This window comes from Periplaneta americana, chromosome 12, assembly GCF_040183065.1.
Source record: "Periplaneta americana isolate PAMFEO1 chromosome 12, P.americana_PAMFEO1_priV1, whole genome shotgun sequence".
NCBI classification, from domain to species: domain Eukaryota; kingdom Metazoa; phylum Arthropoda; class Insecta; order Blattodea; family Blattidae; genus Periplaneta; species Periplaneta americana.
The window spans coordinates 19,067,279-19,091,551 of record NC_091128.1 but is presented as its reverse complement, the minus strand read 5'-3'; the positions used below and the strand labels follow the sequence as shown (position 1 = coordinate 19,091,551).

The window sequence follows — 24,273 nt, the reverse complement described above, 5'->3', positions numbered from 1 at the left end:
TTCAACAGAAAAACAGTAAATCTAAAAATAAAAAAAAGGATTATAAATGCTGAATCTCTTCATCATTTAAATACATGTCTACAAAATGAATCTTGGGAAAATGTATATAGTACCGATACCATTGATATTAATACTAAATTTAATGCATTTTTCACTACATTTACGAATTATTTCAATGAATGTTTTCCAGTCAAGGTGGTGAAAAAATGTAAAAGTAAAAACACGTGGATAACTCAGGGAATTAAAATATCATGTGCTAGAAAAAGGAATCTATATTTAATGAGTAGGAATAGTGATGATCCTCATGTTCTTAATTACTACAAGAATTACTGTAAAACTTTGACAAAAGTTATAAAAGATGCAAAGAAAATGTATCTGAATGAAAAAATACAAAATTCAGATAATAAGATTAAAACTATTTGGGATATTATTAAAAATGAAACTAATCGATATTCAAAGAGTGAAAATATTATTTGCATTAAAATCAATGATAGTAAAATAGATAACCCAAAATCAATTGCAAATCATTTTAACGACTTCTATATAAATATTATTCAGAACTTAAACATTCAAGATTGTGCAGAAGATGCTGCACTTGGTTACCTAACTGATGCATTTAACACTGAGTTTTTAGGTCTCAAATTTATTCCCACTACCGCAGCAGAAATCATGCATGTGATAAAACAACTAAAAACAAAATATTCCTCTGGATATGATGAAATTCCAAGTAAAGTTCTGAAAGCTTGTTCTGAAATATTATCCCCTCCGTTAAGCTATCTATGCAATTTGTCAATGCAATGTGGTATTTTTCCAGAAAGACTCAAATATTCAATAGTAAAACCAATATACAAAAAGGGAGATAAATGTACTATTGCTAATTACAGACCCATATCATTATTAACAACATTTTCAAAAGTGTTTGAGAAAGTTATGTATAATAGATTATATCATTACCTGGAGTCCAACAATATATTAGTTTTAGAACAGTTTGGATTTAGAAAACAAAATTCGACAGAGAATGCTGCTTTTAGTTTGGTGGATGAAATACTAAATTCATTAAATTCGAAACTACATGTAGGTGGGATTTTTTGTGACTTGGCTAAAGCATTTGATTGTGTAGACCATAGTATATTAGTAAAAAAATTGAAGTTTTATGGCATTAAAGATGAGATGTTGGGTTGGTTTACATCGTACTTATCAAATAGAAAACAAAAAGTAGAAATAAATGTACCAAATAGTCATAAAGTTACTTATTCAGAATTTAGAAATATTAAACATGGTGTTCCGCAGGGGTCAATTTTAGGTCCATTGTTGTTTCTAGTTTATATTAATGATTTAGCCTTGACCATAAACAATTCATCCCATGTAATTTTATTTGCAGATGATACAAGTGTAATTATTTCAAGCAAACAATACGATCATTTTATAAACACTTCTAATACAGTGCTGAATCTAATGAATGAATGGTTCCATGCAAATAAACTAGCACTTAATGTTGATAAAACCAGTGCAGTCAAATTTAGTACACACAATAGTGCTCAGGTTTCCTACAGTATTCGATTAAATGGAACTCATCTCAAAGAATCTATAAGCACAAAGTTTCTTGGTTTAGAATTGGATAATCACTTGAACTGGAAAACGCATATAGAATGTATTACTCGTAAATTGAGCTCTGCCTGTTATGCATTAAGATCCTTATCTACTATTGGTGATATAAACTTACTTAAAATGTCATACTTTGCATATTTTCACTCTGTAATGAAATATGGATTAATACTCTGGGGTAACTCGTCTGAAGCTAAACACGTTTTTGTTTTACAAAAGAAAGCTATAAGAATAATGGCCGGTGTGCATAAAAGGACCTCATGTAAAAATATTTTCCGAAACTTAGAAATCTTGACTTTACCTTGTGAATACATTCTTTCCCTAATGATGCTGTATATTAAGAACCAAGATAAATTCAGTACTAATGAAGACATTCATCATTTTAATACAAGACATAAATCAGATCTTCATCTACCCTCTGTTAGTCTAAGCTGTTTTAAAAAAGGAGTTCGCTATTCATGTATAACAGTCTTCAATACACTGCCTAATTATCTTAAAGATTTGAAGAACAATGAGAAAAGGTTCAGAAAAGAATTAACCAAATTTCTACATACTCATACCTTCTACACAATTGATGAATTGTTTATGCTTGTGAATTGAATTATTCTACTTAAATGACATGTACAATTTTATATAGCTCAACTAAAATATGTTTTTATATTGACTTAATCTGTTTACTATGTATTGTATTTTTTGTTTAGCATAACTGATGAATTGTATGTACTGTAAATTGAATAGTATACTGTATAGGTCAACTGATGAATTGTTTAAGCTTATAAATTGAATTAATCTACTTCATATGAATTGTATAGCTTAACGAAAATAAGTTTGTAAATTGAACTAATTTGATTGTATATGTTTGTATAGTTTGGCTGATGAATTGTATATGTTCTTAAATGATTACTAGTCAGTGTAGCTCTACTGATGAATTGTATACAGACCTACTGTAAATTGAATGGTAATATGTATAGCTCAACTGATGAATTGTTTATGATTATAAATTGAATTAATCTACTTGATATTAATTGCACAAATTTGTATAGCTTAATGAAAGTATGCTACTTTGTATTGTATATATTTGTATAGATTTGGCCGATGAATTGTATATGCTTTAAATTGAATAGTAATCTATATAGCTCTACTGATAAATTGTTTGTGTTTGTAATTTGAAGTAGTTTGCATGATATGTATTATCAATTTCTGTATATCACAACTGGTTGAATTGTTTATGCCTTAAATTTAATTAAATTGTTTTGTATTATAATATAGCTCAACTTATGAATGATCGTTTGCGTTTGTAAATTTAATAATCTGATTGGCTATGTATTGTATACTTTTAGTAGAGCCATCGATGTTGGTCAGTCGACAGACTCGCTGGGCTGCTGATCCGGAGCTGCGTTCGGGCTTGGGTTGGACCCCCCTTTGGACTTTGGTTTCTTCGGAGGTTTTCCCCAGCCGTGGGACTGAAGCCGGATGGTCTATGGCGAGTCCTTGACATCAACCCCTTTGATTTGATTACCCCCTTTGATTTGATTACCTGGTTGGGTTTTTCCGAGGTTTCCCCCACCGAAAAGGCAAATGCCGGGTAATATTTTGGCGAATCCTCGGACCTCATCTCATCTCACTACATCTCGCCAAAATGTAAAAAAAATGTAAAGAAATATAAAAAAATTGTACAAAATTGTAAAAATTGTAGAAAATTACTAAATTGTAAAACTATAAAAATTTGTAAAAATTGTAATTGTAATATTGTAAAATGTTGACATGTTCCACATCTTAAAGCTTCATTGCTCATGTAAGATCTATGGAATAAAATAAATGAATGAATGAATGAAAAGTAAGGTGTTAAAGTGGCCTGAGGATAGTCCTGACCTTAATGCAATTGAAAACTTGCGGTCAAGGTTATAAAATTTAGTGTCTAAAAAAAATCCCAGCAACAAAATTCAATTGATTGAAGCCATTATCCATAGCTGGTTTTGGGTCAACAACAAGGAAGAACTGTAACGTCTAGTGGATTCTATGCCCCACAGAAATGATGCTGTCATTAAAAAAAAGGTTATTCCACAAAGTACTAACGCTTGGAATGTAGGGTTTAGAGAGAATGAAAAATTAACACGAAAGTGTTTCTAAGTGTTAATCTGTTAATATATGTTTTTTCATACACATTTTGTTATAAAGTTATGTATTTTCTTTAAAAATTGAATAGACAATGTTTGATGCTTTCAGTCACGAGTAATTTTAAATTGTATTAATGTGTAAATAAATTACAGATGTTATGATAATTCAGTACAAACACACGAAGTTTCCAGAATTATGGCTTCTAGTGTAGACTTTCTCTTGGATTTTCAAAATTCTTATTCACAAGTCAATGCTGGACACTGCTCAAGGACTCACATAGGTGCTTGACAGTGAACTTGAGGGGGATGGTGTCAGCTTAAGAATAACTTTTTACTGCTATGGGTCATGTTGAGATGGTGGGTGAAGAAATAACAGTAAGCTCAGTCACTTGTCTGATTTTCCCTGTCTCACTTACTGCTCCATGTACGATCCATAACAAATATATTTTCTATTACCTAACATTAAATTGCTTAATATACGCTATATTTAAACAAGTAATACTGAATATAAATAAATATATAAATAATATATATGTGTAATACATACATAAGTTTATATACAAACAATTTTTATACAATGAAAGACAGGCGAATTTCTAGAAGTACTATAGCGATAATAAACGTGTGAATACCGGAGGGACACTAAATCAGGCATTGGTTTCAGAAAGCTATGTAAGTACAGTACAATAATTAACATACTTGTATATACTGCATGATTATAGCGCACAAAAAATTTATTCTAAAGTCATGTGTGGAATTTGGTTGTTACATGGGTGGATTTTAGGGTTGCTAGTCTGGCAACACTGAACATGAATATTAGATGAAATGCAGTGTTACTGTTGTTGTTTTCTAATGCCAGACGTTTGACAATAAAATCATTTGACCTCTTGCACTCCAATATTTTTCAAAGATATTATCATGGTCAGCCACTGAAGCACAGATTTTGAGGTGTTCCGAATCCATTTCTTGGTTTGAGTTGCACAATGGGCAGTTTGGGGACTGATATATTCCAATTCTATGCAGGTGCTTGGCCAAACAATCATGGCCTGTTGCCAATCTAAATGCAGCTACAGACGATTTTCGTGGTAAATCGGGAATTAACTGTGGATTATGATGCAGAGAGTTTCATTTTTTCCCTTGGGATTGTGTTATCAAATTTTGTTTGTTGAAGTCTAAGTATGTAGATTTAATAAATCTTTTCACAGAGTAATACATAGATTTAGTAACAGGTCTGTAAGTAGCAGTGCTGCCCTTCTTTGCTAAAGCATCCACATTCTCGTTTCCCAGGATTCCACAATGGGATGGTATCCATTGGAATACGATTCTTTTATTGAGTGATATTGAGAGAGCATTTTAGTTATTTCTGTTGTTTGAGATGGTGTGTGAAATACAGTGTTGAATAGTAAAAAAATTCACATCAATATTACAGTTGGTATTCTTAATAAAAACAGCAAATTTCAACATGCACATAGACACAGGCACACTGGTACTATAGACCATTTGTTGTGTCATGAAACCTACCTATGCTTGAGGAGAAGAAAGATATGGACTGGGAAATTTCTCTTCCTCGCTAGTCTTCCATTTGTAGCTAGCTAGCTTACATAACCCAACCATAAGATTCTTACTATAAGCTTACAGCACACGCATGCACAAGATAATGAATGATCTAGTTTATAAATTCGAAAAGCCCCATTTAATTACAAGACACACAAATCTCACAAAAGTCCAACTCAACTATTAGGTTCTCAACCACTAAGATGTCATCTTCTACAACTGAGTACTGAAGTATATCCTATTAAAATCATTATCACATTCTGTAATCATTTTTTTTTTCTAAAATAGGTGAACTTATTTATTATAGTGATGTAAATAATGGACTTCAGTAGGGAGGATATTCCTGATGAGTGGCATCTCTTCATAGACTCCGGTAAGTGAAGTCTAAAATCTAAAAGCCACATTACTACACAATGGAAATGTTTATGCCTTGGTATGAGTGGCTTACAATGTTAACATGAAAGACATCAGACCATTGATATTCTCCCGAAATCTGCAAACAGTTCCGAACATACAAGACAATATATTTAGGGACCTGAAAGTCACTGGATTCATAAGTCGAATGCAACCAGGATACACAAGGTTTTGTTGTTCTTTATGTCAGTGCAATAATTGGGATAAAAATCATTACAAATTCAATGAGTGGCCTTTAAGAAAAAGTTCGGTGTCAAAGAAAAAAGGTGTCCAGTACCACACATTTATAGATCATTCCATGTCAAGTTAGACTCAATAAAAAGCTTTGTTAAAACAATGGACAAAAGAGGGAGTGGATTTCAATATTTTAAGAAACAAGTTTATGGGGTTGAATGAACGAAAATTTAAAGAGAGAATTTTTCATTGGTCCTCAAACCTGTTTGAGGAAAAAAGTCACAGAAACAGAAAAAGTAACATGGTATGCATTAGAAGTCCTGTGCCTCCATTCTTTTTGTTTGCACGCTTGAGGAAAAAATATGAAAACATTAAAACTACAAGGGAAAAAGACTAAAATTTTATAAAGTTATGGCTATTCCAATGTTACTTTATGGGTACGAAAGCTGAACTCTAACAAAACTTCAAATGCAACAAATTGAAACTACTGAAAAGAGGTTTCTGAACCATGTGGCAGGATGCACTATAGAAGATCATAAAAGAAATGAGGAAATACGTTAAGAACTATAAATTACTAACAATTTAAAATTAAGTGACCAATATCGAAATGATTGGACAGTATGTTTAAATGAAATGGATGACCGGAGCTTTCTCAAACAGACCTACAAATATAAACACAGAGATGTACGAAACAGTTTTAACCTGGTTAGACAGAGCATGAGATAGGAACAAACCAAATGGTTTAAACCTTGAATGAATGATGAATATGAAAACATGCAGCTTCTGAAGATCACCTTCCTGCATTCTATTACCCACTGTTGGTGTTGGTGTTTTATAGCTGTAAGTTATACAGCTGCACACTTCCTTTATTACTGGGATATAACAATGTAGTATTATTGCATTCTCATTTACTGATTTATCATTCTTATTTAGTGATTTGTCATTCAGTATTTACTATAGTTTTGTTCAAGTTCAAATAAAGATGCCACTATGCACTGAAGATTCTGCATGAACAATGGACGCAACTACTGTTATGTAGCAGAGGTGTCAGGAATGTCTTACAAGTGTTTTACGAGCTGTGAGATAGTTATAGGAACACAATGTAGGCATTATGGATCCACTTGGCCTAATGTACAATGGCGAGAGATGACTACTTTGTAACTGTGGAAGTCTTGAGAGATCACCATTTAATTCTAGTGAATGTGAGAAATTGACTGAACAGGATCGAAATGTATGTATGTATGTATGTATGTTTAGTCAGCAGTTCGAAGACTGGCCGGAACCTTATAAGTGACACCAATAAGACATCATAAGACATCACTCATGAAGCAACTAAGCCTGGAGATAATGGTGTAGAGTGTCCAGTTCCTTTCCCCCTCCATTGCAAACATCGCTCCACTAATCAGATTTGAGATACAGATCGCAATGTAAACATTATATAAGGACATGAGAAAAAGACTCAAAAAGAAGCAAATCAATGGTGTTGAACAGCAACCTCGTATGTCAAAAAATGAACAAAATGAGATTACACTTTATTTCTATGAAAGAAATCTTCCCGAACCTCCTGCAAACACATCTTCAGTCAAGGCATGGATACAAATGTTACAAGAAAAGTTTAAATATCCTCTTATGTCATATATTTATTTTATTATCAAGTTATTAAAATGTTTTTTCGCTCTTCACTTAAATTTTTTGACACATGAGGTTGTTGTTCAACACCATCGAAATCTGACTGCAAGAAGACCTGTCAGAGGCCAGAATTATCTCCATATCACTGAAGAGCCATTCTACAAATAGCCCAAGAGCATGAACATTGGACAGAGAAGAGTTATGCTACCTGAAACTTTTCATCATGGTGTGGGGTGACTACTCTGATGCCCATACTGAACTGATATACATTGCAACTATAATGAAACAGTTTTCCTTCTACACGCCATTCCCTACATCCCCCACACCAGCCAGAACTTCATACTAATGCATGACAATGTTCGACTCTTACACTGCTTGGTGAGCTTCACTTTCTGGAGAGGCAGGAATAGTGACTTTGGACTGGCCTGCAATGAGTTCCAATCTAACTGATTATGTGTGGGATATGCTTGGATGTTATATTCTTCGACGAGTTCTCCATGTTCTGGGTAAACTTCAGATAGCTCTTTTAAGGAATGGAAAGCAGTTCAGCAAATTGACATTCACTCCCTAATTTTAGGCACACCAACCAGAGTACAAACTATTTTTCGACCAAGAGGTGGTAACAACTCCTAGTGAATGTTAAGGTTGTGTTGTGATATTTTAGTGCTAGTAATTTCGGTTTAAAGAACACAAAATTTACAGAAAAATTAAAGACTTTGGAACATTAAAATTTGCTCAAAATCATAGGAATCTCACTCATTCTCACTTCAAACTGAAGATTTACACAAAAAAATGATCCTTCCTTTACAATAAAGTTGCAAGGAATGTTATATTTAATTTATATTTCAACATAATGTAAATAAAATTAATTTTTTGTTCATTATATTCACATGGATAGTAGTTTAGAAAAAGTGACAGAAGATATTGGTGACAAAAATCATTATCAAACTACATCTGATGCATTCAAGAAAAATTAAAATGAGTATTATACCATTCATAGATTTCAAAAAGGCATATGACTCAGTTAAGGCAGAAGTTTTATATAATATTCTTATTGAATTTGGTATTCCCAAGAAACTAGTTCAATTAATTAAAATGTGTCTTAGTGAAACATACAGCAGAGTCTGTATAGGCCAGTTTCTATCTGATGCTTTTCCAATTTACTGCGAGCTAAAGCAAGGAGATGCATTATTACCTTTACGTTTTAACTTTTCTCTAGAATATGCCATTAAGAAAGTCCAGGATAACAGAAGGGTTTGGAATTGGATGAGTTACATCAGCTGCTTGTTTATGTGGATGACGTGATATGTTAGGAGAAAATCCACAAAATATTAGGGAAAACAAGGGAATTTTATTTGAAGCAAGTAAAGAGATAGGTTTGGAAGTAGTCTAAACCTCGAAAAGACAAAGTATGTCTTTGATCAGAATATAGTACGAAATAGAAATATAAAAATTGGAAATATATCCTTTTGAAAAGGTGGAAAAGTTCAAATATCGTAGAGCAACAGTAACAAATATAAATGACACTCAGGAGGAAATTAAACACAGAATAAATATGGGAGATGCCTGAGAAGCTTTTCTCATCCAGTTTGCTCTAAAAAAAGGCTGAAAGGTAGAATTTATAAAACAGTTATGTTACCGGTTGTTCTGTATGGTTGTGAAACTTGGATTCTCACTTTGAGAGAGGAACAGAGGTTAAGGGTGCGTTCTGCTTGCATTGTATTCTTCACCTGACATAATTAGGAATATTAAATCCAGATGTTTGAGATGGGGAGGGCGTGTAGCACGTATGGGAGAATCCAGAAATGCATATAAAGTATTAGTTGGGAGACTGGAGGAAAACAGACCTTTGAGGTGACCAAGACATAGATGGGAGGATAATATAAAAATGGATTTGAGGGAGGTGGAATATGAGCCGTTCAGAGCAGAAGTGGTGTAAGACAAGAATTGGTAATAAGGGTTAAAGTAAACATTCTGTAAAATACAGCACAAAGTAGCAATTAATATTCAATTTATTGAAACTATTAGTAGTCAGTGGATAGCAAGGAGGACATATTAACTGCTACTTTGCACTGTATTTTACGGGATTTTTACTTTAAAGCTCATTACCCAATTTTACTTACACCACTTTTGCTCTGAACGGCTCATATGATGGTTACTTACTTACAAATGGCTTTTAAGGAACCCGAAAGTTCATTGCCGCCCTCACATAAGCCCGCCAGTGGTCCCTATCCTGTGCAAGATTAATCCAGTCTCTATCATCATACCCCACCTCCCTCAAATCCATTTTAATATTATCCTCCCATCTACGTCTCGGCCTCCCTAAAGGTCTTTTTACCTCCGGTCTCCCAACTAACACTCTATATGCATTTCTGGATTCGCCCATACGTGCTACATGCCCTGCCCATCTCAAACGTCTGGATTTAATGTTCCTAATTATGTCAGGTGAAGAATACAATGCGTGCAGTTCTGTGTTGTGTAACTTTCTCCATTCTCCTGTAACTTCATCCCGCTTAGCCCCAAATATTTTCCTAAGCACCTTATTCTCAAACACCCTGAACCTATGTTCCTCTCTCAGAGTGAGAGTCCAAGTTTCACAACCATACAGAAGAACCGGTAATATAACTGTTTTATAAATTCTAACTTTCAGATTTTTGGACAGCAGACTGGATGATAAGAGCTTCTCAACCGAATAATAACACGCATTTCCCATATTTATTCTGCGTTTAATTTCCTCCCGAGTGTCATTTATATTTGTTACTGTTGCTCCAAGATATTTGAATTTTTCCACCTCTTCGAAGGATAAATCTCCAATTTTTATATTTCCATTTCGTACAATATTCTGGTCACGAGACATAATCATATACTTTGTCTTTTCGGGATTTACTTCCAAACCGATCGCTTTACTTGCTTCAAGTAAAATTTCCGTGTTTTCCCTAATCGTTTGTGTATTTTCTCCTAACATATTCAAGGCATCCGCATAGACAAGAAGCTGATGTAACCCGTTCAATTCCAAACCCTGCCTGTTATCCTGAACTTTCCTAATGGCATATTCTAGAGCGAAGTTAAAAAGTAAAGTTGATAGTGTATCTCCCTGCTTTAGCCCGCAGTGAATTGGAAAAGCATCAGATAGAAACTGACCTATACGGACTCTGCTGTATGTTTCACTGAGACACATTTTAATTAATCGAACTAGTTTCTTGGGAATACCAAATTCAATAAGAATATCATATAATACTTCCCTCTTAACCAAGTCATACGCCTTTTTGAAATCTATGAATAACTGATGTACTGTACCCTATACTCCCATTTTTTCTCCATTATCTGTCGAACACAAAAAATCTGATCAATAGTCGATCTATTACGCCGAAAACCGCACTGATGATCCCCAATAATTTCATCTACATACGGAGTTAATCTTCTCAAAAGAATATTGGACAAAATTTTGTACGACGTCAACAAAAGTGATATTCCTCGAAAGTTACCACAGTTGGTTTTGTCCCCCTTTTTAAAAATAGGTACAATTATGGACTCCTTCCATTGTTCTGGTACAATTTCCTTTTCCCAAATAGCAAGTACAAGTTTATAAATTTCGCTATATAATGTACTCCCACCCTCTTGTATTAATTCTGCTGGAATTTGATCGATACCTGAAGACTTGTACTTTTTCAGATTTTCTATCGCAATTTCGACTTCTGAAAGCGTGGGTTCGGGTAGAAATGGCTCAGCAGTTTGTATTTCAATTTCGTCCCGATCATTTCTATTTGGCCTATGTACATTTAGTAGTTGCGCAAAATAGTTTTTCCATCTGTTTAGGATTGATGGAGAGTCTGCAAGCAAGTCACCATTCTCATCCTTGATCATGTTTACCCTTGGCTGATATCCGTTCTTAAATTCCTTTATACCCTTATATAAATCTCGAATGTTTTTATTCTTACTATTTGTTTCTACCTCATTCAGTTTTTCCTTCAAGTAACCTCTCTTTTTATTCCTAAGTGTACGACTTGCTTCCCGTCTTTCATTGAAATAATTATCTCTCTTCTCCTCAACTGGATCCTGTAAGAATTTCAATTTTGCCTGTTTCCTTCTTTCTACTACCATACTTTCTTCATCAACCACGGTTTCTTTTTCTTAGTTTCATAATAACCTATGCTCTGCTCAGCTGCAATTTTGATACTATCTCTGATATTTTCCCACACGCTATTAACATCTAATTCTTTCTCAACTTCGTCAGAACTTTCGAAAGTGGCAAACCTATTCGAAATTTCGACCTGATAATTTTGCTTAGCTTCCTCATCCTTTAATTTCAAAATATTGAATTTAGTAATATTAACTTGTTGCTCTACTCGCTTGGCTACTGATAATCTTTCTCTTAATTCTCCAATCACCAAATAATGGTCAGAATTACAGTCTGCACCCCTGAAAGTTCGAATATCTACTATACTAGTATGTCTCCGTTTATCTATCAAGATGTGATCTATTTGGTTGTGTGTCAATCCATCTGGAGAAGTCCAAGTATATTTATGTATATCCTTATGGGGGAATGTTGTACTTTTGACAATTAAATTTTTCGATGTGGCAAAGTTGACTAATCTAACTCCATTGTCACTACTAATTGCGTGTAGGCTCTCTTTTCCAATAGTTGGTCTAAAAATATCCTCCCGTCCTACTTTAGCATTGAAATCCCCCAATAAAATTTTCATGTGATATCTAGGGAACTGATCAAAAGTATGTTCCAATTCCTCATAGAAGCTATTCTTTATATGGTCGTCTTTCTCTTCTGTAGGGGCGTGAGCATTTATAACTATGATTTCGTATCATCTACCCTTAAGTACTAAATATGATAACCTGTCACTGATAAATTCGACCTTTTTTACTGCTGATTTTATTCTTTTATGAACAAAGAATCCTGTTCCTAATTGGTGATTATTGTTTCCTTCCCCATAATACAACAAGTAATCTCCTATTTGTGATATGCCATTCCCATCTAACCTAACCTCTTGTACTCCTACGAAGTCTATTCTATATCTAGCTAGTTCTTTTGCTACTAATGTTACCCCTCCTGTTCTATACAGACTAGTTACGTTCCAAGTGCCAAATCTCAAAACCTTATTCCTTTGCTGTGGTCGTGCCAGAGAATCAGTCCTATTCCGAGGCTTATTATAGGGATACGTAACAAGCTGTTTTTTACGGTGATGGGTTGTTAGCCCTTCGCCCAACCCCCAAGCTGGAGGACCACCCCTTATCGGCTGTCCACGACTGCTTATTCAATATATTCGCAGCTACCCTCCATATCTGGAGGCCGTCTCCTCTATCCGCAACCTGAGGACGCGCCATGCCGTGGTGATAGGGACCCACAATACATGGCATATGATGGTAGAAACTGCAAACTGCATTAATCTTGCTCAGGATAGGGACTGATGGTTGGCTTATGTGAGGGCGGCAATGAACCTCTGGGTTCCTTAAAAGCCATTTGTAAGTAAGTATTATACCATTGAAGCCAATTTGGATTACAGCAAAACATCCATCACAATACATATTGATACTCATGATACAACATGGGATTTGTATGTCAAAATAAAGTTATGTTATGTTTAATGTACTGTCATAATGAACTGAAATATCTTTTTAATACGCTCTTATTCATGAGGTCATTGTTTTTTCTAATTTTATTACATTCCATTCAAAACTGTCTTCAGTTTCAACACTTTAGCCTAAATAGACTTAACTGACACATATTATGCAGCTAGCTGCCAATGTCTATTGCAAATTTGAGACAATGGAATGCAAATTTAGTTAAAGTACTTCTTCATTCCCAAGCGAAATATTGCAACTTTGCTTTCTTCATTCACAACCTGTGTTTAATTGCAAAGAGATCACGACAAAGTAACTTAAATATCACTCAAACTACACAACATAAACTAAATTTTGTAAGAGAAACTGTAACTGACAGTAAAGTTTTAATAAATAATGTCCTATACTTACAGATCTGGTTCTCCATCTCTGGGGTTGGCGGATACCTGACAAGGTACATGTCTGGTTAGTTTCTGGGTGTCATTAGGATTCTTAGCTTTCTCAATCCACTCCAGGACACCCTGCCACAATGTCTGTCGCTGCTGAGTGCCACCTGGGGCCTGCTGTCCTGGTTGCTGGAACACAAAACAAAGTAAAAGATGTAGTTGTCTGCAAAGCATGTGGGTGAAAATATTCCAGCAGACCAGAATCATTCTATAGGATTTCAGGAAGTAAAGAAAGGCCAGTAAGCATGCTCACAGATATCCTATATGAGTCTCAAACACAGTAAGGATATTTCATAAAGATCCTCTGAGGACATCACTCAACAAGTCTTAGCACTTTAAGAGAACCAATGAAAGGATTATAATGGACTTCCGATGGATCATGTATCCTTAAAAATATATACAGGATGGAAACTCAAAATGTGCTATAACACGGAGTGAACCCAATCAAAATGTTAAGTCTTTTAAATATTAACAGTACAAGGTTATATCTTAGTAAAGTGTCAATTTAATTTTATAATCTTCTATTTTTCAGAATCTTGTCTATTGAATGAAAACGTCCTCCATTGTTTTTTACTTCATTTTTCAAAACTTTCATTGTAGATCAGTGTCACCTCAATGGGGTGGGGGGAGAATGTGTGAAAATGATTACTGAGTGTAACTGGAAGTATGATATTTTAATAAAATCTACACAATCTGGTATAAGTTTTATTAAAATAATATAGAATTTGGTAGACAGAGTAGTTCAGTTGGTAGAGCAACTGCCTATGGACTGAAAGGTCCATGGTTCAGTTCCAGGTAGTGACAGGATTTTTCTCTTTGTCAAAACTTCCAGAATGGCCCGGAAGTTCACTCAGCCTCCTATCAAACTGAGTACAGGGCCTTTCCCAAAGGTAAAAGGTGGTCAGAGTGTGGTGCCAACCACACTACCACATTCTAATGCAAAGGTCAAGAAAACCTGGAACACTACTTCCATGCTCCAAAGCACCTTCACGGCATATATAGTGAATATATTCACCTTCACGTTCATACCAAATTGCAGGTCTCGTATATTCCAATATATACTGAAGTAACAACTGCTGTACAAATTTGTTATGAATAAGTTCTGAAACAACTGGTTGTTGCTGCATGGTGATGCAGTTTCTTACCTGCAGATAATGAGAACACATTCAACTTCAGCTACAGTTGTACTTGTACAAAGTAACGTAAATCAATGATCTTACATCAAGTCATTAACTAAAAAGTCTTCTTCCATTTCATTTACAGACTTCTTTTGAACATCTCTATAGTGTTATCTGTTGGTAACAAGAATCTACTCATGCAAATCTAGTCTTTCAGGTGAAGCTCCCTGTAAAGCAGATTTGAATAATTTCAAGGGAAAAATTGTTCTGGGGCCGGGTATCGATCCCGGGACCTCTGGTTGAACATACCAGCTGGTAATTAGTTTTGCTGAATGAAATGACGATTTGTTATGGTTAGCCTACAGAATTGTTGTGCCTTTTTTGGCTAAAAAGTCTGCCTTTTCATTGCCATATATGTCGCAATGTGAGGGAATCCATTGAAAAGTTATTTTTTTTAAGAGTCTGTAGATGTTTGACGGAGTGATGGATTTCAGAAACTCGACTACTTGTGGGATTGCTAGCAGCTATTGCTTGTACACAGATTTAAAATCACTTATGATAACAGCTTTGTTGAAGGAAGTAAAATGGTGGAATAGTTGTTTTAAAATAGAATTGACAGCCTCCAGTTCTCCATCAAAATGGGCTGAATTAGTGCCAAGAGATAAGTATGAAGAAAACAATTTGCTATAAATTCCTGCACCTACTGTAGAGTTGTTTTTCATGAGACACCCATCAGTATAAATATGTATCCATTCTGTTTCTGGATATCTTGTATGAATAGTTTCCTGTGCCATTTGTTTTCGTTTGTTTCTTGTTTCTTTGTTGCTTCTGTTAATTCAATGTAGAATTGAATGCGCATTATTAATTGGGTAAGATGGGATAGGTAGTTTTCCCATATCTTCTATATTTAAGTCATATGTCTTCTGTAGTTGTTGGATTTTTTGTATAAACCCTTCTTGTGTTTTTAAGTTTCTTATATTGTCTTCATAATTCCTTCAGTAATCAATGTTAGGGATTCTCTTGAATTTTTCGTAAAGGATGAGGCTTTGTCTTTCTCTGTCTAACCAAAGAGGTGAGTTAATCGTAAAAGCTTGTAGAATTGTGATGGGTGTGGATAAAACAGCACCTGTTATGATTCTTAATGCTTGATTTTAAACCGTTCGATTTTGTGTAGGTTTGATTTATTTGCTGTAATAATAGTTTCACTGCCATATTGGAGGATGGGTTTAATGTGTGTTTTGTATGTAGTATTTAACACTGTTCTAGAGCAACCCCATTTACATCTTGCTAGTCTTTTTAAGATAGAAAGTCTTTTGCTTGCATTTGCTGTTACTATATTTATATGGTGTTTCCAAGTTAATTTCTGGTCAAATGTTAGTCCTAGGTATTTGTAGCACTGGCTCTGGGTTATTGTTTCCATATTTAATTTCAGTGTGATTGTTGGAAGTTGATGACTTAAAGTGAAGATATGATATTCAGTCTTTTCTACATTAATTTGCATGTCATTTTCTTGGCACTATTCAGAAAACTTACTGACCGCTGCATTCGTTGTTTCTGACATGAGTGTTATTAGTTTTCACTGATGTCCAGATTGCCAAGTCATCTGCATATAATGCTATTTTCATGTTGTTTCAATCAATTAGTTTGCTGGGGAGATTATTAATCATTAGTACTGGAGACAGATTCTTGTGGAAGTCCTTTCTTTGTCTGTTTGTATTTTGAAGTTGTTTCTCCATATCTAGTTCCTGAAAACCATTGCATTAAGAAGTTATTAAACCATTTTAGCATATTATTATTTATACCCATTTTCTGCACCTTGTCTAATAGTTTCACCCTCCAAATTGAGTCATAAGCACTTTTAAAGTCTACAAATACTGCTACTACAGTCCTTTTCTTGTCCAACTTATCTTTAATTTTTTCGCTTAGTTTGATTTTGTTGTCCTTTAGGCAGGTAAATTCGGAAACCAGCTTGATTTGGTGTAAGTAATTTTGGGTTTCTAGGAACCAGTTTAATCTATTACAGACCATTCTTTCCATGAGTTTAGAAAGCATTAATGTTCATAAGGAGATTGACAAGCTTCTCAGAAGCATGGCCTTTAGTCTCGTCTCAGTAGCTCATCCATGTGTCTGTAAAGTGGAAGGGAGCGGGTTCAAGCATCACTCGAGTGAGTATGTTTTTATTTCCTGAATAATGTCGAAATAAAGTTTAAAGTCTTCGGACTGATGTTTCAGTTTAACAAAAAGTAGAATAATTACTGCCCGACTCCTATGGGTTATTATTAGGTCTGACTTTGAAGTAATGTTACAAGGGTTAGCGGTAGAAAATTCAACTGAATCTTTTTGCCACTTTCCACTTTTCCTGTGTGTGTGTAATATATATATATATATATATATATATATATAATAATGATTTATTTAACCTGACAGAGTTAAGGCCATACGGCCTTCTCTAACACTCAACCAGGAGTAATACTGCATTACAAAAAACACTACAAATTTACAAAGTACACTACAATTTTACACATAAAACTGAATAAGATAATAATAATAAAATGTAAACAACAAGTCAGTAGAAATCAGACATAATATATAACATACAGAAAGAAAGTAAAAAGCACAATAAAATGTGAACAGCAGGTCAAAATAAATGAGACATACAAAGTATAAAAAATAAGACAATTATTGCTAATAATAATAATAATAATAATAATAATAATAATGATAAATAACAATACTACTACTACTACTACTACTACTAATAATAATAATAATAATAATAATAATAATAATAGTAGTAGCAGTAATAAAATAGTGCAGTACAAAGCATACAATGAATACAATATTTTTAAGTACACACAATAAGGAAAATTATGATTATATATAGCTCAACTTATCACATTATAGATATACCATTATCGGAAAATATGAAAACAAAAATATAAAATAAGTTAAATATCACTAGAACATAAAAAAAAAGAATGTCAATACGTGGAAACATGCAATACAACACTTGTCATAATAGTAACTTAGTTTGGCAACTCGTCATAAGATAATTTTCTAACTTGGATTTGAAAGATTTCAATGTTCGGCAGCCCTTGACTTCAGGCAGCAGAGAGTTCCAGTGACGAGAGGTAGCAACAGTGAAAGATGAGGAATACAGAGATGATGTGTGAAGTGGAATTTCTAGCGTGTTATTGTGTTGTGATCGAGTATTAATATTATGATAGCGAGAGAGAGTATGAAAACGAGCGAATAAATAATAGGGGGATGAAGTGTGCATAATTCGATATAAGAGAGAAAGTGAGTGCAGATTTCTCCTCTCATGTAACCTAAGCCATGATAACTTCTCGAAAGAAGGTGAGATATGATCATAGTATCGAACATTACAAATGAAGCGGACGCATGCGTTATGAACACGCTGTAGTTTCTGAGCGGAATCAATCCTGAGATCACTGAACAAAACGTCGCAATAATCGAAGTGAGGTAGAATGAGTGTTTGTACCAGCGTCTGTTTTAATTTAGATAGATAATGATACAATCTTTTTAGTGAATGGAGAATAGAGAATGCCTTTTTACATGTATATTTAATATGTGTATCCCAACTGACATTAGATTCGAAATATATATATATATGAAACCGGTTATAACGACTCCAAAGGGACTGCCAAACTGGGTTCTTGTTTGTTTATTTTTTTTTTGCCACTCCAATCCCTTTCTGTCTTAACGTGGTGGGGTGGTTTGTGTGCTCTTATGATCCTTGGAGCTATATTGACGGTAGCATAGCTACTGGTAGAAGCTCCCTTGCCGGGGAGGTCTAAAGAGAGGAGCCAGACTAAAAGAAAGGGTTGTGGATGGGCCGGCACTTCATTCATGTAAAAATTTTATGCTACGTTTCCCGAGAATAAGAAAAATCCTGGACGGATTAAGCAATGAAGACTTTGGCTGCGAAAACAGACTTTACGCTTTGGTACATGGAACATACAAGGATTGAAAGGGAAAGAGCTGGAAATAGTGAACGAAGCAAGAAAACTAAATATTGATGTATTGGTACTGACAGAGACTAAGAAAAAAGGAAAAAGGACAAAAAATTTTACATGAGTATGTACACATATGGAGTGGAGTTAATAAAAGTGAAAGAGCTAAGGTAGGTGTATCTGTATTAATTAGAAAGAAGTGGAAACAGGGATTAGTGAATTGGAAAGAGGTAAATGAAAGATTGTTAAAAATATCATTCCAAGTGTATGGAATGTATTTAGATATCATTGCTGTGTACACACTAAATAATGATGCTCTTAGTCAAGAAAAATTGAGTTTTCATGAGGATTTACAGGAGATATCTGATGATACTCCAGACCAGCGGTTCCCAAACTTTTTCAGCCACGGAGCCCTTTTTGAAGCAAAAGTTTCTCGTAGAGCCCCAAGAAATGTTTACTTTTAGTTTTATCTGCCTACGTTCTATGAAGCATATTTCACACGATACATAAACGGAAGTATGAATATATATATATATATATATATATATATATATATATATTAATAAAGGAAACAATAGTAAAAAAGTACTGGATATAATTTATTTAAATACAAAATTATATTAACAAGTAGTTAAGATATTTAAAAAATGTTACAATGTTACATGTACATCCGAAGTTGAATGGATTATTTATGAAAGGGCTTAAGTCGCTAATTTTGTGAAAAACTGCTCTTTGGGTGTAGCTACATCGATTTAGATATGAAGAGAACTATAACCTAGGATTTGTCGTTTGATTTTGAAAGGAACTAAGTCAATAACTTAGATCGTTTCATGACTAAATATAAGTTTTCAGCATTTGCAACACTGAAATGTTAAATTTTCGATTTTTTTTCTCTCTTAAATTATCATTGTTGGGTAAGTGAATTGGCATTTCGTATTGCAGGTTAGAGTTTGTTACATACAGTGCGGAATATTAATTCACAATGAATGTTGAGATTAGTAAAAATAGAAAGAAAGGTGTAACAAGCATTTGCGTTTATGAAGGTGAAAAAATCAATCGCGCAAGGCTGCTGGGTATGGAACTACAAGGGAATCGTTGTGCCTACGAAACGAACTGGAGAATCTTACGGGTTAGAATCTTCATTTTATGTTAATTTTTAATAATAATTTCAACATTAATATTTGGTGAAGAGTAATTATTTATTTTTACAAGAATTTGAGTGAACTTTGAACTAAAATATCTGAAAAATTAAGTTGTGTGTTACAGATGTAAGCTCGACTGCTTCTAAACTGTCGACATGTCATCCCAGGATAGAATCTTAGGCTACTTGCACAGTTTTCACTCAAAAAATGAGCAGGATATATTTCTGAAAGGTCTAATCGAGGTTTCAAAGATTAAAGAAAGACGACCAAGGAAAGGTAATAATTCTGGGCAGAGATCAAATTCTTACAAGTTTCATGTTTTGGTGATGAAAAGGTACAATCACTGCTTCACTGTTTATTGGGGGATTTCAACAAGCATTTTTACTTGGTTCACGAAACTGTAAAGCAGTGGTCGGCATTTCGTAATTCTCGAATCAGCTCCTTAATACACAAGCAGGGCGGAGAGGTAAGGCATTATCTCCCTACCCTTAGCCATCACTTGTTCATTCAACGTTAAGCAGTCTTGGTATAGCTCGCGTAAGGAACGATTATCGAAAAGCAGTGGTGGCGTTACTGTCTGTTTTGAAGTGTGTATGTAGACACGCCGAGGGAGCGACAGGTGCGCCCGATGGAAGTACTGCCTCTTCTAAGAATATAAACAGATGGGGACATCTTCTGTGGAAATAAAGAGCGTAACCAGAGAACAATCAGATGCGAATTAAACGCGCAACATTATGTTTACGAATAAGATAATGATACTCTGCGAGGGGAACGCTCCATTACTACATAATAAAATAAACCCACTTGGAACAAGATACGAATTCACATGCAGTGAAAGTGAAACTAAAACTGTAACGTAATTATCTCAATGCAAGACTGATTCTATCGATGTCGTTTCTCTTCCGACTGTACTCTTGAATATCATTCAAGTTATCTCGTGACTCTTCCTTATCGAATTGTTTCGTTCGCATTCCTGTCGTCGGTAATCCCTGCTGGCGAGACCTTTTATATCCTCTCCCTACTACCTTCCCCTTAGCTGTGCATTGCAAAATGCATTTTATATGAAGTAATCATGCCGACTGTAACGTTGCCCATCCGGAATACGTGGGCATTTCAAAAGCAAGAAGAGAAGATAGGAGACATAAAGAAGACAGTGAGGTATATAGATGACGAAAACAAGGAATGGTATGAAGAAATAATTGCCTGGAATCGGTCTTAAGCCTGGCCTCATTTCCATCGCAGTATAGATGTACAGATGTACGGAATTAACGTTTAATTTGACACCTTGAGAGAATAAAATAAATTTAATTTGCACAAAAATAGTACATATGTGTGTTTTCCTTTGAAAAAATAAAGTATATTTAAAAAAGCTTGGTCATTAAATAGTTGCCTTTGAAAGGGCCTATGTTTTCAGATTTCAAACTTTTTTCTCAAAAAAAATATAGTCAGCGAAGTATTAATATCTGGCTGGTCTAATTCGTTTCGAAGTAGAATTTATGAAAACATTTTTATTTCAGCCTTCATTTGAAATTTTCGCCTATAAGCAGTTTTTATTAAATTGCCAACAATTTAGTATTCAAGACTTAGACCCTTTCATAAATAACCCATTCAGTTAATGTGAAGAATGTGCCTGTTTCTTGCAACAGAGTTTGTCAATGCCCAGTGTCATAGAAGTCAGTTGAAGCCATATATCGTCTTCTGTGTCCAACAAGTTCGATATTTTGTTTTTGTAGCCGTGTACCTCGAAAAGGTCGTTTCACTGATGTACACAGTACCAAAAGGCAGTGAGAGAAATTTAGCTTTTGAACTTAATATCAAAAGATCCTCCCCTAACTTAGCGCAAAATTTGGTAAATGGTTTGCTTTTAAATTATGCCTGACAGTGGCTGTTCGAAACCATGTCTATAAGGACCTCATATCTGAAGCAGGGAGGACTGCTGGTTTTGGCATTACTGGAAATGGATCTAGAATCCACTCATATTTCTTTAGAATCGATTCCTGAGTGTCCCTTGGAAAGTATGAATTGATATTTTGAAGCAAATTGTCAAGGTGTTCTTTCATTATTGCTATGAATGAGACATTCATTGTTATGTTATTTCCTTCTCTAAAGTTTGAAGTAAATGAGAAACGTAAGATCCTTACTGTCGACGCTTTCTATGTAGAACGCTATATTTTTCTTCAGTGCGACAATTTCGTCATCAGCATCGAATATAGTCTTCCATTTACCTTGTATGTAGGGCCTATGTGCTGAATTCATTTTTGAAAAATGTCTGCCAAGTAACATAATTTGTACAACCATTCCTGATCATTCAAATAATCTATTAGCAAACTGTTCTGGTAATTAAAAAGTGAAGAAACTTCCGTTCGAAGTTCATGTAATCGGGACGCTTTACCGCGCGACAACCATCGCACTTCTGTTTGTAACATTACTAACAATGATTTGTGTATACTACCCATATCTTCACACAGGATTTTAAGTAGCCTACACTGCGAAGGTCGTGCTTTAACAAAGTTGATAATTTTGACGGAGTTGTCTAGTACCTGCTTTAATAACGCTGGCATTTTTCTTTGCGAGGGCGTGTTGGTGTAGTACACAATGACTACTTGTGCAGTTTTTAAAACTTCCTTGATCCTTGTAACAACGCCAGCAACAGGACCTACCATGGCCTTTTACACCATATGTGCACACGTCAATGCAATTGTCCCACGGTATCGAGTTTTCAATGAAGAAAAAAAAATTCAGTACTGCTTGTAGAGGATGGCAATGGCTGAAGAACAAAATATTTCATGAAAGAACCTGAAAATTTATACCGCACAAACATTATTAACATGGCTAATCCGGCAACGCCCGTGGATTTGTTAAGTTGTACCGAAAATTTCGGGAAATCATGATATTTTTTACGTCTTTTCATATATTCTGGATTCGATTATGCACAGTGTTATTTGATAAGGGAACACTGGAAATCAAGTTTTCAGTTTTCTCGTCCACCATGCACTTCACTACCTTCACTAATAGTGGTTTCATAAGAGTTTCAGCAAGGGTGAGGTTTACCAGCAAGAGCCTGGTCATGACTAACTAAGTACGACGTTTTCAGTGCTTTCTCGTTGTTTGTAAAATTTTGTCTGAACTGCATGGAGTTCGTCACTTTTTCTTTCGAAGTAGTCTGGAGTTTTATTTGTGAATTTTTGAATTGAGAAATGCCGTCTAAGCTTAGCAGGGAACATAGACCTATTGGGAAAAACTTTGTTACATATCACACACTGTGGACGTTCATCAGCAAACTCAGTGAATCCCACGTCCAAATATAAATCACAATATTTTCGTTTGTTACTTTCAATACCTCTACACTAGGCATCATAGACTCTGAGACAGAATCATGTTCAACATATTCCGAACTCAATTCCCAGGAATTCGCACTATCTTCTTTGAAGTAAGGTTATAGCTGTTGTTATCTCCCTTTGACTGAGCACTGGTTGATGGCTAATGACTCTTAGGTCTTAGGGAGCCCGTCTTAAGCCACAGTTCCGGTTCAATTAAAGTTTAGCTAACACATCTGCTATCAAATTAACAAGCAGGTATACAGTAGGCATATATATATATATATATATATATATATATATAGGTAACGTAACAGTCAATAGATTGTAGATTCCACGTACCACAAATAACAAACTCTGCCTGCCCAGTATATAACAAAAATAAAATAAATTTCGAGAATCATTGAGTACTTGGCAAGCAAGAAAGATCGAGATGTTCCAGTGACGAGTAGATCTATTATTAATGCTTCCATGTAGCAAGAAGAACGCAAACTACTTTCTCAGAAAGTATTTTTCGCTTGATGGAAGTAGTTTTCATTTTCCCGCTAGAGACTAGATGGAATTAGCAATTTTTGTCATCTTCATAACTTCTGCGGATGGAGCCCCTGAGAATCATTCGCGGAGCCCTTCACTTTGGAAACCGCTGCTCCAGACAGTCATGAATTTTTAATCTTAGGTGGTTTAAATGGAAGAGTAGGAAGAAGGTATAGAGATGAGGTGTTAGGTCCATGGGGAGAGGAAACTGAGAAAGATAATGGAAGGAGATTGATCAGTTTCTGCAGAGACTAGGAATGTGTTATAATGAATTCTCAATTCAAACATAAAGATCATCGTAAATACACATGGCTAAACCTGCAAGAAACTTAAAATCAATTATTGATTAAGTCATAGCAAGACGTCAACTAAATATTATAGTGCAAGATGTGAGAGTGGATTTTTTAGTAGGTTATTTTACGATGCTGTATCAACATCTCAGGTTATTTAGTGTCTGAATGAAATGAAGATGATAATGCCAGTGAAATGAGTCCAGAGTCCAGCACTGATAATTATCCAGCATTTGCTCATATTGGGTTGAGGGAAAACCTCATAAAAACCTCAATCAGGTAACTTACCCTGACCAGGATTCGAACCCGGGCCACCTGGTTTCGCGACCAGACGTGCTAACCGTTATTCTACAGGTGTGGACTGTGACAGTGAAAGGTGTTGAAT

General features: G+C 34.8%; 1 protein-coding gene across 6 annotated transcripts in view; it reads right to left on the bottom strand.

Moving 5' to 3' along the window:
• Window positions 1-24,273, bottom strand: part of MED25 (Mediator complex subunit 25) — a 247,691-nt gene that overhangs the window by 105,822 nt on the left and 117,596 nt on the right. For all 6 annotated transcript variants that reach the window (XM_069840860.1, XM_069840862.1, XM_069840861.1 and 3 more), the window contains one exon: window positions 13,479-13,642. In XM_069840860.1, coding sequence (XP_069696961.1) covers window positions 13,479-13,642 — 164 coding nt within the window. The remainder of the gene's footprint in view (window positions 1-13,478; window positions 13,643-24,273) is intronic.